This window comes from Salmo salar, chromosome ssa03 (genome assembly GCF_905237065.1).
Source record: "Salmo salar chromosome ssa03, Ssal_v3.1, whole genome shotgun sequence".
Taxonomy (NCBI): Eukaryota; Metazoa; Chordata; class Actinopteri; order Salmoniformes; family Salmonidae; genus Salmo; species Salmo salar.
The window spans coordinates 52,900,094-52,914,440 of record NC_059444.1 but is presented as its reverse complement, the minus strand read 5'-3'; the positions used below and the strand labels follow the sequence as shown (position 1 = coordinate 52,914,440).

The window sequence follows — 14,347 nt, the reverse complement described above, 5'->3', positions numbered from 1 at the left end:
GTCAACTTACACACAGCTTTGACACACACTTACCCCATCACAATCCCCAAATTCAGAACAAATTAAAGTGTACAGTATTATATATGGAACTCCCTTCAATCTCAAATTGCTCAAATGAACAGCAAACCTGGTTTAAAAAACAAACAGATCACGTCACAACGCTATTCTTGTCTATTAATGTTCTGTTTCATGTTTTGTGTGGACCCCAGGAAGACTAGCTGCTGCTTTCATAACAGCTAATTGGGATCCTAATAAAATACCCAGTCTTTAGTAGATCTTCCTCCGTCTTGTTCAGGTTGAAGTCGTATTCCTCAACCGGACTCGAGCGACTGTCCTTTAAAATGGTCACAGATCTCACAAAGGAGTTCAAAGTACTGAATATAGTTTTACATTTGTTCACTTCCAAATATAACAACCTCATTTCTATATCATTCAAATAGTTTAAAAATAATGTGTCATACTTGCTTCTGGCATAAGTCAAAAGGTCTGAGCCTTTGCAGCACTTTGGTGAGGGTGATCTCTGATCTGAAGAGGCAGGAGGAGACATCTGTCTCCCACATGATCTATCCCTGGAGCATGAAGGCTCAAGATTTTCTGCAGTAAAATATTCGACCACATAATGGCAATTATTGGTACAATTAGAATACCTTTCCCAAATACATCGTTCAAGAATGAAAATGAGGGGTTGCTTACCCAGCATTTTAACCTTTTCCTTCTTAGTGGCTCTGGCACATGTTTCCTGGCGCCTTGGAGCAGATTTTAGTGGTGACTTGGGTAGGCCTAAAAACAGAACACATGCAAGTGTAAAATAACGTCCACCTTTTTTCTATACAATCAAATGTTTACCGAACTTTAAACCAAAATTCGAAATGGAGAGTTTCATACTTCATACTGCATCTATTTGCAGCAACTTAGTGTGGGGAAATCCCTCAATTAAGAAGGCAAAAGGAGACCTTGAGGCCTCATGCTCCAGGGTTAAGCCATGTGAGAGACCAAGATGATTCTTTGGAATAAAAGATTGGACAACATCATGCCAATTGTTTTTACAATTAGAAATCCTTTCTCAAATACAATGATCATGTCATGACCTCTGCCGAAGTCGGTTCCTCTCCTTGTTCGGGCGGTGTTCGGCGGTCGACGTCATCGGTCTTCTAGCCATTGCCGATCCATTTTTCATGTTCCATTTGTTTTGTCTGGTTGTCACACTCACCTGGTTTCAATTCCCTAATTACATGTTGTATATGTTCCCTCTGTTTCCCCATGTCCTTGTCGGGAATTGTTTATTGTAAGTACGTGTGCTTTATGTGACTGGTGCGATACCGGTGTTGTGCCCATGTGTTTTGTTATTTTTGTATGCCAGCAGTTATGTAGATTAAACGGCTCTGGCTATTTACCAAGTTCTGCTTTCCTGCGTTTCACTTCCATGCCACCAGTTACGCACCCCTGACAGATCAAGAATAAGGAGTTGGGTCGTCCTCATCGTCATTACTGCGTTTTAGCCTTTTGTATCTTGGTAGCAGCCGAAGTCGATGCCCCTCCTTGTTCGGGTGGTGCTCGGCGGTCGACGTCACCAGTCTTCTAGCCATCATTGATCCATTTTTCATTTTCCATTGGTTTTGTCTTGTCTTCCTACACACCTGGTTCCAATCCCATTCATTACATGTTGTGTATTTAACCCTCTGTTTCCCCTCATGTCCTTGTCAGATATTGTTTGTTATGTGCTCGTGTTGTTGGCTTGGTGCGCGACGGGTTATTGTACCCATGTTTATTTTATTATGTACTTTGGTTTTGGAGTTTGTTTTATAATAATTAAACTACTCCAGTTACACCAAGTTTGTTTCTCCTGCGCCTGACTTCCCTGCCACCTACACACACACGATGTGACAGGCACAGGTTTCCTGGTGCTTCGGGGCATATTTTGTTGTGGGGCTTGGGTAGGCATTTGCCTGAAAATAAACATGCAAGTGTAAAATAACATCCAGCCCTTTTCTACTCACATATGTCATATGAAAACAACCTAAACACATTACCAAACTTTAAAACAAAATTCGACAACATGCCAAAGTTAACCTCCCTAGTCCCTAGCTGGGAAATCCAGAAGGATTTCAGCTCCGTTTCATGTTTGTTTCACTAGTCCAACAATGGTGAAACATGGAGGGATTCTGTCTGGGTTGAGGTTACCTTCCCGCTACCCACGCACTTGTAGATTTGAACAGATCAGCTAAAGTAATACGGTACAAGGTCCTCCCAGTCTATCAAAAGGCAAGGAGGTTGTTCAGTGGCTATGGTTTATGGACAAGGGCTCGATTTAATAATCAGCATTGCAGGCTAACATACCTTCATAACTTGGGGGCTGTAGTGGCTAGAGGTGGCAGATTACATTCCTCATGCAGTTCTAAACACACGACAGTATACAGAAATAAAAACCATGCCAAGTAAATTGAATGTACGCAAACTGTCAATGTGTGTTTAAACGTACCAGTTCTAAATTCTTTCGGTTTCCCTTGGAAAATCTCTATTTCACTGGCTTCTGTGATTTCAACATCTTCACATTGCTATTTTGATTCTGAATGGTGGGGTGAGGGTTTGAATAATTTAACAGTCATTTTTAACAACCAGCAGTTGTTTTTACTAAGTGTAATGTATATGCTATGTACCGGATGTCAGTTTTATTCTTGGAAGCTGAAATTACTTCCATTTCAGAGAGGGTGTGAACCAATCCTTTATTGCGTTGTCATATTTATTTGGGAGCCACCACACTGTTTGGTCTTTGATCCAGTACTCTGGATTAACACGTACTTCCTTCTCATTTTCCATCCACACTGCTCTGGCCCACATCCTCTGAGATTAAAACCTGGGGAAATATACATTATTATATACAGTGAGGGAAAAAAGTATTTGATCCCCTGCTGATTTTGTACGTTTGCCCACTGACAAAGAAATTATCAGTCTATAATTTTAATGGTAGGTTTATTTGAACAGTGAGAGACAGAATAACAACAAAAAAATCCAGAAAAACACGTCAAAAATGTTATAAAATGATTTGACCCCTTTGCAAAACATGACTTAGTACTTGGTGGCAAAACCCTTGTTGGCAATCACAGAGGTTAGACGTTTCTTGTAGTTGGCCACCAGGTTTGCACACATCTCAGGAGGGATTTTGTCCCTCTCCTCTTTGCAGATCTTCTCCAAGTCATTAAGGTTTCGAGGCTGATGTTTGGCAACTCGAACCTTCGGCTCCCTTCACAGATATTCTATGGGATTAAGGTCTGGAGACTGGCTAGGCCACTCCAGGACCTTAATGTGTTTCTTCTTGAGCCACTCCTTTGTTGCCTTGGCCGTGTGTTTTGGGTCATTGTCATGCTGGAATACCCATCCACGACCCATTTTCAATGCCCTGGCTGAGGGAAGGAGGTTCTCACCCAAGATTTGACGGTACATGGCCCCGTCCATCGTCCCTTTGATGCGGTGAAGTATTGCTGTCCCTTTAGCAGAAAAACACCCCCAAAGCATGTTTCCACCTCCATGTTTGAAGGTGGGGATGGTGTTCTTGGGGTCATAGGCAGCATTCCTCCTCCTCCAAACACGGCGAGTTGAGTTGATGCCAAAGAGCTCCATTTTGGTATCATCTGACCACAACACTTTCACCCAGTTGTCCTCTGAATCATTCAGATGTTCATTGGCAAACTTCAGACGGGCATGTATATGTATTCTTGAGCAAGGGGACCTTGCAGGCGCTTCAGGATTTCAGTCCTTCACGGCGTAGTGTGTTACCAATTGTTTTCTTGGTGACTATGGTCCCAGCTGCCTTGAGATCATTGACAAGATCCTCCCGTGTAGTTCTGGGCTGATTCTCACCGTTCTCATGATCATTGCAACTCCACGAGGTGAGATCTTGCATGGAGCCCCAGGCCGAGGAAGATTGACAGTTCTTTTGTGTTTCTTCCATTTGCGAATAATCGCACCAACTGTTGTCACCTTCTCACCAAGCTGCTTGGCGATGGTCTTGTAGCCCATTCCAGCCTTGTGTAGGTCTACAATCTTGTCCCTGACATCCTTGGAGAGCTCTTTGGTCTTGGCCATGGTGGAGAGTTTGGAATCTGATTGATTGATTGCTTCTGTGGACAGGTGTCTTTTATACAGGTAACAAGCTGAGATTTGGAGCATTCCCTTTAAGAGTGTGCTCCTAATCTCAGCTCGTTACGTGTATAAAAGACACCTGGGAGCCTGAAATCTTTCTGATTGAGAGGGGGTCAAATACTTATTTCCCTCATTAAAATGCAAATCAATATATAACATTTTTGACATGCGTTTTTCTGGATTTTGTTTGTTGTTATTCTGTCTCTCACTGTTCAAATAAACCTTCCATTAAAATTATAGACTGATAATTTCTTTGTCAGTGGGCAAACATACAAAATCAGCAGGGGATCAAATACTTTTTCCCTCACTGTAATATAAGCCATAATTGCAAACCAAACTATTCCAATAGATCTAATCTTACTTGGCAAAACTGTACAACAGAGGGATCACTTTGTAGCCTATGTTAAGGCAGACACAGCCTTGCTGATGAGGTCCTCAGGATAAATATTTTGCATTTTGCATTTTGTGGACATTTGAGCTACTTGCGATGTGGAAGTCTTTGGAGGCACGTGAAAAAAATGAAGAAGTTGTCAGTTTAGGTATGGTGAATGACATCACAGACAAGGTTTCCATCGTCCCTTATTTCTTAGACATGTGCATATTTGTCCTGGAAGAGGAAGCAACTATCTAACGTGCTGAACTTGGATGTTCTTGGCGGTATGTTTCACTTGGCTTTATTAAGACAGTCACATCGTGGGCTTTTGCTGGCACGTTTAAGCCACTGCAGCTGGTTTTCAAACTGAAAGCCATTAAGCCCATTGAGTGAGCAGTTGTGAAATGCAACATCTGCCAAGTGAGTGAGACCATGTACATTGAACTCTGTAAATGTATCACCATAGACTCTCATCAAAGTGTATCAGCAGCTGTTTGGCATAATCAAGGTAACCACTGGAAACAGACGTCAGTTCAACGTCTAGTTTGGATTCACATTTGGTTGAGTTGTCAACTAATGTGAATTTAATGTGAAATCAACAAAACAAATGTCACCATGTCATTGGATTTAGGGTAAAATTTGGGTGAAAAAAAGACGAAATGCCCTTACGTTGATTACTTTTTGCAAGTCCAATTAGTTTTCCATGTCAATTCAACATGGGACACAGGCCCATTTTAATGGCCTTTGAAACTTGGTGACCTTTTTCAGGGCCTTTCTTCTCTCTGACGCCTTGACCCTTTGTCTTTCCCATGAGCTAGAGAACGTTGCCTTTAAAAGGTGCTTAGCTGAAAAGCATAATGGGATTTAATCCTGGATTTAGTCCAGCCCACCCTCAGTCAACAAACGCTTGTGGCAAAGTATCACAATGGCTGTTGTGTACAGGCTACAGACTTGGGCAGAGCATGCGTGTTGCAACGGTCACCAAAGCTGTTCCCCTGAGTGATGACTAAGACTAAGTGTAAAATATTATATTTAGCAACCAATGGATCTCTTTATTTAAATACAGATACATTACTTTCCCCTCTCTTGAGTAAAACAGGTCATAACATAAGTCAATTGATCTGACAAGGAATAGTGCCTTGTCACAGTGATGTACAGTATATGATCCTGAGTTTGGACTTCAAGACAACTTTGTCGTGCACAGTGGTATAAAGTACTTTAAGTAAAAATACTTGAAAGTACTATTTATGTAATTTTTTTGGAGTATTTGTACTTTACTTTACTATTTATATTTTTGATAACTTTTACCACATTCCTAAAGAAAATATTGTACTTTCAAAGTACTCATTACATTTTGAATGCTTTGCAGGACATGAAAATGGTCTAATTCACACACTTATCAAGAGAACACGTGGTCATCCCTACTGCCTCTGGCCTGGTGGACTCACTAAAGACAAATGTATATTTTGTAAATAATGTCTGAGTGTTGGAGTGTGTCCCTGGCTATCCGTACATTTTAAAACAAGAACAATGGTGCCATCTTCTTTGCTTAATATAAGGAATTTTAAAACTATTTATACTTTTACTTTTGATACTTAAGTATATTTAAAACCAAATACTTTTAGACTTTTACTCTAGAAGTATTTTACTGGCTGACTTTCACTTGAGTAATGTTCTATGAATTTATTGTCGTGGAATATTTCGGATTCAAAGGAGAGAGACTGAGATTTCTTCAAAACAATCAAACTTTATCGACTAAGAATTGCAATAATGGAGCTTGTCAACGACCACCCATCGGTAATCGTTGAGAGCCCAATGAGCAAATTTGGGTTACAGCTCTTTATAGCAAAGTGCATCCTCCTGAATGTTCATGACAAATAACAGATGTGTAGAATTATACAAAGGCACATTGTGATATCAAGCAACAGACAGTAAGATTTACATTGCACCAGGTTTCTGTCTCTAGGTTATTGTTTATACAGAAATACTAATGTAACATAGGACACTAGGTCCTTCCCTCAAATGATGAAGTCCAGTATTCATCTGCTATGTGGGAGAAATAAACTGCAGGGAGGGTTTACCTGGCAATGGCAAACAGGCCAGCACTTCACACAGACACTAATCATGGAATGCAGTCTCACCAAGACATCGGAAATCAATTGTCAGCGTTAAGCATCAGAGGCTCCTCTCGGAAGAACAGACAGAGTGTGAAAGTACTAATATAAGAATACATTATAATATAAAGTAATGTGAATAACATAATGTAATTTCCACCATATGATCTATAATTTTACTCAAGTATGACAATTGGGTACTTGTTCCACCACTGGTCATGCTTGAGTATATATTATGTTCAGTTGGTAGGATATTAACTGCTGCTTACACATTAAAAGTTAGATAAATCCATTCCTACTGTTATGCCACTAGTAGACCTATCCTACCTCCTGAAATATCTACAGTATTTGATAATGACCAATACAACATATGAAATGTACTTAACAGTATAGACAATCACACTGTCATAATTACTGCCGTGTTGAATTGACCAAATCGCAGGCGGAATGTGGATACTCATCTTTTTAATCTTTTAGAGCAAAGTATACACAGAAAACAATAACCACGAATGACTCCAGACAGGCTACTTACAAAATCATAGCAGTGTTAACACAACCACCCACAAACCCAAGTGACAAACATACTCCTAAATATATGACTCCCAATCAGGAACAACGATAACCAGCTGTCCCTGATCGGGAGCCACACAGACCAACATAGAAACACACCCAGAACAAACATACACAGACATCTTCTGCCACGTCCTGACCAAAATACTACACAACTACACCCTCTGCTGGTCAGGACGTGACACACACTGATGACACACACAAAGAATGGAAGTGACGCTTGAAAAACATTCTGTTCCTCAAATGGCAGTCAGGCAAAAAAGAAATGTCATTAATGTTTCTGTCAGGATAAACCAGTTTTGCAGGGAGAATTGTTGAAGGAAGAATATTTATTATTTATTTACTCTCTCTGTCCCCCCCATCTCTTTCTGCCCAGGGGGAATCCTAATGGTTACCAAGGCAACATGACAAGTGACTCGGCATGGATCATCAGAGCTTGTCTCTTTGTGAGTTCCAGACTCTATATTGCCTCATCATTTCTCACCAACACTATTCAAGCTGTCACAGCACTGACAGTCACACTTGTAGCTGGAGATACCACAGTATCCATCTGGGTTTCGCTCACGTTATCATATAAAACAGTGGGCCATGAATCTTTGATACCCTGAATTGACTGGAAAAGGTTTGAGCCCAACCCTGAAACAAACCCAGCTCCTACTACTTACGTGCACGTTGTTTAGCTATATATGAATGAAACAAAGTTTTACATTCTATGTGACGTGGTTGTAGTGAAATTGCATATAATTCAATTAGGTATTCACTATTATTTCATGATTATTTAACCATGCACATTGCACTCTTCAGGTTATTAACAGATAAATAGTGTACTCGACTGATTCTCTCCTTTCCTCTCCTCTACTCTCTCTCCTCTCCTCAGCAGGTGTGCCTGTGGAGAGCCCGTCTGTGTGACGGGACTGGCTGCGTGTATAACGACTATTTGACAGAAATGGTAAATGATAGTCACTAGTTACTCATCACAATTCCTCAAACTTTTTGGTGCATTTTCATACATTTTATTTTACCTTTATTTAACTAGGCAAGTCAGTTAAGAACAAATTCTTATTTTCAATGACGGCCTAGAAACAGTGGGTTAACTGCATTGTTCAGGGGCAGAATGATAGATTTGTACCTTGTCAGCTCGGGGATTCGATCTTGCGGTTACTAGTCCAACGCTCTAACCACTAGGCTACATTGCCGCCCCATAATATGATGTTGAACCTTTAAGTAACTGGTTGCCTTTTTACCTTCAAGGTAGAAAGTCTGCCAAAGGACTATTTGTTCAGAGTGAACATAAGTGAGGTATGGGTTCCATTCCATTTCTGTACATTCTATCTGTAAAGCCTGACTCCTAACTTGAAATCTGCAAGTGTAAATTGAACTTGAATCCATTGACATACATGCAACATTTTATGAAAAGGTCAATGTTATGCAAGCTTATCTCAAGCTATGATTTGGCCGTAAAGGATTAGAAACTTAATTTCTGTCATTTACACATGTTTATTACAGGAAACGGTTGAAAGAGCTGCAAAAGCCCTTAGCAGGTTCTATTGGAATAACTGTAAAAAGGACTTTGAATGCAAAGATTACACTGAAGACAAAACAAATTCTGCTGTATGTTACTTACTGGACTGTCTGCATGAGAAGGTAGGCCTATGTCACTCTCTCTGTGTGTGTGTGTGTGTGTGTGTGTGTGTGTGTGTGTGTGTGTGTGTGTGTGTGTATGGGCGTGCGCACATGCATTGGTTGTACTGTGTGTGTGTGTTCCTCCAGTACTGAGCCTCTTCTTCTTCCTCCCCCTCTGTAACAGGAACCTGAGTGTGTCTCCAGTGTCACATACAGTCTAGCTGAGGTGGAGTTGGTCAGTTTGAAAGACTTTAAGTGTCTGGTTAAAGATGCATTCAATCACAAATCTAATTCCTCACAAGAACAAGAGGATGGTATGTTTAAAATACCTTTGGTTCCATGACCTCTAGTGCATAAAATAATAATATTACATGAAGTACATTGATAGCGCCTTCGGAAAGTATTCAGACCCCTTGAATTTTTCCATATTTTGTTACGTTAGAGCCTTATTCTAAAATGGATTAAATCCTCAGAAATCTACACACAATACCCCATAATGACTAAGCGAAAACAGGTTTTGATTTTATTTTGCAAATGTAAAAACATTTCAAACAGAAATACCTTATTTACATAAGTATTCAGACCCTTTGCTATGAGACTCGTAATTGAGCTCCGGTGCATCCTGTTTACATTGATCATCCTTGAGATGTTTATGCAACTTGATTGGAGTCCACCTGTGGTAAATTCAATTGATTGGACATGATTTGGAAAGGCACACACCTGTCTATATAAGGTCCCACAGTTGACAGTGTATGTCAGAGTAAAAACCAAGCCATGAGGTCGAAGGAATTGTCCGTAGAGCTCGGAGACAGGATTGTGTCGAGACACAGACCTGGGGAAGGGTACCAAAACATTTCTGCAGCATTGAAGGTCCCCAAGAACACAGTGGCCTCCATCATTCTTAAAAGGAAGAAGTTTGGAACCACCAAGATTTCCTAGAGCTGACCGCCTGGCCAAACTGAGCAATCGGGGGAGAAGGGCCTTGGTCAGCAAGGTGACCAAGAACCCTATGGTCATTCTGTCAGAGCTCCATCTATGGAGATGGGAGAACCTTCCAGAAGGACAACCATCTCTGCAGCACTCCACCAATCAGGCCTTTATGGTAGAGTGGCCAGATGGAAGCCACTCCTCAGTAAAAGGCACATGACAGCCCACTTGGAGTTTGCCAAAAGGCACCTAAAGACTGTCAGACCATGAGAAACCAAGATTGAATTCTTTGGCCTGAATGCCAAGCGTCACATCTGGAGGAAACCTGGCATCATCCCTATGGTGAAGCATGGTGGTGGCAGCATCATGCTGTGGGGATGTTTTTCAGCGGCAGGGACTGGGACACTAGTCAGGATTGAGGCAAAGATGAACAGCGCAAAGTACAGAGAGATCCTTGATGAAAACCTGCTCCAGAGCGCTCAGGACCTCAGACTGGGGCGAAGGTTCACCTTCCAACAGGACAACGACCCTTAGCACACAGCCAAGACAATGCAGGAGTAGCTTCAGGACAAGTCTCTGAATGTCCTTGAGTGGCCCAGCCAGAACCCGGACTTGGACCCGATTGAACATCTCAGGAAAGACTTGATGTTAGCTGTGCAGCAACGCTCCCATACAACCTGACAGAGCTTGAAGAAGACAGAGAAGAATGGGAGAAACTCCCCAAATACAGGTGTGCCAAGCTTGTATCGTCATACCCAAGAAGACTCGAGGTTGTCATCGCTGCCCAAAATGCATTTGAGTAAAGGGTCTGAATACTTATGTAAATGTGATATTTATGTTTTTTAAATATATATATATATATACACTGCTCAAAAAAATAAAGGGAACACTTAAACAACACATCCTAGATCTGAATGAAAGAAATCATCTTATTAAATACTTTTTTCTTTACATAGTTGAATGTGCTGACAACAAAATCACACAAAAATAATCAATGGAAATCCAATTTATCAAGCCATGGAGCTCTGGATTTGGAGTCACACTCAAAATTAAAGTGGAAAACTACACTACAGGCTGATCCAACTTTGATGTAATGTCCTTAAAACAAGTCAAAATGAGGCTCAGTAGTGTGTGTGGCCTCCACGTGCCTGTATGACCTCCCTAGAACGCCTGGGCATGCTCCTGATGAGGTGGCGGATGGTCTCCTGAGGGATCTAAAGAATCTGAAGATCTGAAGAACCTTGGCGTGATCCTGGACAACACCCTGTCGTTCTCCACTAACATCAAGGCGGTGACCCGATCCTGTAGGTTCATGCTCTACAACATTCGCAGAGTACGACCCTGCCTCACACAGGAAGCGGCGCAGGTCCTAATCCAGGCACTTGTCATCTCCCGTCTGGATTACTGCAACTCGCTTTTGGCTGGGCTCCCTGCCTGTGCCATTAAACCCCTACAACTCATCCAGAACGCCGCAGCCCGTCTGGTGTTCAACCTTCCCAAGTTTTCTCACGTCACCCCGCTCCTCCGCTCTCTCCACTGGCTTCCAGTTGAAGCTCGCATCCGCTACAAGACCATGGTGATTGCCTACGGAGCTGTGAAGGGAACGGCACCTCCATACCTTCAGGCTCTGATCAGGCCCTACACCCAAACAAGGGCACTGCGTTCATCCACCTCTGGCCTGCTGGCCCCCCTACCTCTGAGGAAGCACAGTTCCCGCTCAGCCCAGTCAAAACTGTTCGCTGCTCTGGCACCCCAATGGTGGAACAAGCTCCCTCACGACGCCAGGACAGCGGAGTCAATCACCACCTTCCGGAGACACCTGAAACCCCACCTCTTTAAGGAATACCTAGGATAGGATAAAGTAATCCTTCTAACCCCCCCCTTAAAAGTTTTAGATGCACTATTGTAAAGTGGTTGTTCCACTGGATATCATAAGGTGAATGCACCAATTTGTAAGTCGCTCTGGATAAGAGCGTCTGCTAAATGACTTAAATGTAAATGTAAATGGATCTCCTCCCAGACCTGGACTAAAGCATCCACCAACTCCTGGACAGTCTGTGGTGCAACGTGGCGTTGGTGGATGGAACGAGCCATGATGTCCCAGATGTGCTCAATTGGATTCAGGTCTGGGGAACGGGCGGGCCAGTCCATAGCATCAATGCCTTCCTCTTGCAGGAACTGCTGACACACTCCAGCCACATGAGGTCTAGCATTGTCTTGCATTAGGAGGAACCCAGGGCCAACCGCACCACCATATGGTCTCACAAGGGGTCTGAGGATCTCATCTCGGTACCTAATGGCAGTCAGGCTACCTCTGGCGAGCACATGGAGCGCTGTGCGGCCCCCCAAAGAAATGTCACCCCACACCATGACTGACCCACCGCCAAACCGGTCATGCTGGAGGATGTTGCAGGCAGCAGAAAGTTCTCCACGGCTTCTCCAGACTCTGTCACGTCTGTCACGTGCTCAGTGTGAACCTGCTTTCATCTGTGAAGAGCACAGGGCGCCAGTGGCGAATTTGCCAATCTTGGTGTTCTCTGGCAAATGCCAAACGTCCTGCACGGTGTTGGGCTGTAAGCACAACCCCCACCTGTGGACGTCGGGCCCTCATACCACCCTCATGGAGTCTGTTTCTGACCGTTTGAGCAGACACATGCACATTTGTGGCCTGCTGGAGGTCATTTTGCAGGGCTCTGGCAGTGCTCCTCCTGCTCCTCCTTGCACAAAGGCGGAGGTAGCGGTCCTGCTGCTGGGTTGTTGCCCTCCTACGGCCTCCTCCACGTCTCCTGATGTACTGGCCTGTCTCCTGGTAGCGCCTCTATGCTCTGGACACTACGCTGACAGACACAGCAAACCTTCTTGCCACAGCTCGCATTGATGTGCCATCCTGAATGAGCTGCACTACCTGAGCCACTTGTGTGGGTTGTAGACTCCGTCTCATGCTACCACTAGAGTGAAAGCTCCACCAGCATTCAAAAGTGACCAAAACATCAGCCAGGAAGCATAGGATCTGAGAAGTGGTCTGTGGTCCCCACCTGCAGAACCACTCCTTTATTGGGGGTGTCTTGCTAATTGCCTATAATTTCCACCTGTTGTCTATTCCATTTGCACAACAGCATGTGAAGTTTATTGTCAATCAGTGTTGCTTCCTAAGTGGACAGTTTGATTTCACAGAAGTGTGATTGACTTGGAGTTACATTGTGTTGTTTATGTGTTCCCTTTATTTTTTTGAGCAGTATATATATAAATTAACAATCATTTCTAAAAACCTGTTTTTGCTTTGTCATTATGGGGTATTGTGTGTAGATTGATGATGGGAAAAAACCATTTAATACGTTTTAGAATAATGCTGTAACCTAACACAATGTGGAAAAAGTCAAGGGGTCTGAATACTTTCCGAATGCACTGTATGTTGTATATTGTCAACCCATCTCCCTTCTTACTATATGCCCTGTGTTTTGTTTACAGAATGTGCTGATGTTTTTGGTAAGCATTTGTGTGTGTGTGTGTGTGTGTGTGTGTGTGTGTGTGTGTGTGTGTGTGTGTATATGTGTGTGTGTGTGTGTGTGTGTATGTGTATGTGTATGTGTATGTGTGTGTGTGTGTGTGTGTGTGTTGGAAATATGCTTACTAAAAAGAGGGATGGTTTTTACCTTCTCTATGTGATGCAGATATATGGCCAAAAGCAACTACACCGGTTAAGTGTATGTGCGTGTGCTTGTGTGCATGCGTACATATGAACGTGTGTGTGCCTTCTGTACATACGTGAGGGAAATATGCTTATTTACAATAACTAGTAGTTTTAACCCATTGTTCTTCACCTCTCTCTTTTCCTCTCTAGTTTATGCAGTGAGATGCCAAAAAGCAACTACACTTGGTAAGTGTGTGTGTGTGTGTGTGTGTGGTAACACTTTATTTGGATTGTCCATCTATAGATGCTCTACAGACGATCAATAACATTTCAACTAACCCTAGATGTAACCCTTACACTAACAAGCAGTTGCTTCTCAACCATCAGTGCCAAGCGATTAGCGTTTGAATTATTTTTAGTTTTTTGGTACTTTTTACCCCCAATTTCGTGATATCCAATACAGTCTTGTCACATTGCTGTAACTCCCGTACGGACTCGGGAGAGGCAAAGGTCGAGAGCCATGCGTCCTCCGAAACACGAACCTACCAAGCCACACTGCTTCTTGACACACTGGTCGCTTAACCCGGAAGCCAGCCGCACCAACGTGTCGGAGGAAACACACCGTACAACTGGCGACCGTGTCAGCGTGCATGCGCCCGGCCCACCACAAGGAGTTGCTAGAACGCGATGGGACAAGGACATCCCGCCAGCCAAACCCTCCCCTAACCCGAACGACACTGGGCCAATTGTGCACCTCCTCATGGGTCTCCCGGTCGCCTCCGGCTGCTACACAGCCTGGGATCGAACCAGGGTCTGCATTGATGCCGCTAGCACTGCGAAGCAGTGTCTTAGACCGCTGCGTCACTGGGGAGGCCCCATGATTATGGCTTTTTGAGGTCAGTTTCAGTTCAATTATTAAAAAAGAATCACGTTTTTGGGGTTTCGATTTTATTTTTAGACATTAGATGC

At 43.0% G+C, this 14,347-nt stretch overlaps 1 protein-coding gene across 2 annotated transcripts in view; it reads left to right on the top strand.

The window, feature by feature from the left end:
• The window catches only part of LOC106600943 (uncharacterized), a 36,138-nt gene that overhangs the window by 6,249 nt on the left and 15,542 nt on the right, over nucleotides 1–14,347 (top strand). Inside the window, exons 2-8 of one of the 2 annotated variants that reach the window (XM_014192744.2) lie at nucleotides 7,574–7,643; nucleotides 8,075–8,146; nucleotides 8,449–8,496; nucleotides 8,704–8,841; nucleotides 9,005–9,134; nucleotides 13,216–13,233; nucleotides 13,589–13,624. In XM_014192744.2, the coding sequence (XP_014048219.2) occupies nucleotides 7,574–7,643; nucleotides 8,075–8,146; nucleotides 8,449–8,496; nucleotides 8,704–8,841; nucleotides 9,005–9,134; nucleotides 13,216–13,233; nucleotides 13,589–13,624 (512 nt within the window). The remainder of the gene's footprint in view (nucleotides 1–7,573; nucleotides 7,644–8,074; nucleotides 8,147–8,448; nucleotides 8,497–8,703; nucleotides 8,842–9,004; nucleotides 9,135–13,215; nucleotides 13,234–13,588; nucleotides 13,625–14,347) is intronic. The other variant, XM_014192745.2, reaches the window with a different exon arrangement.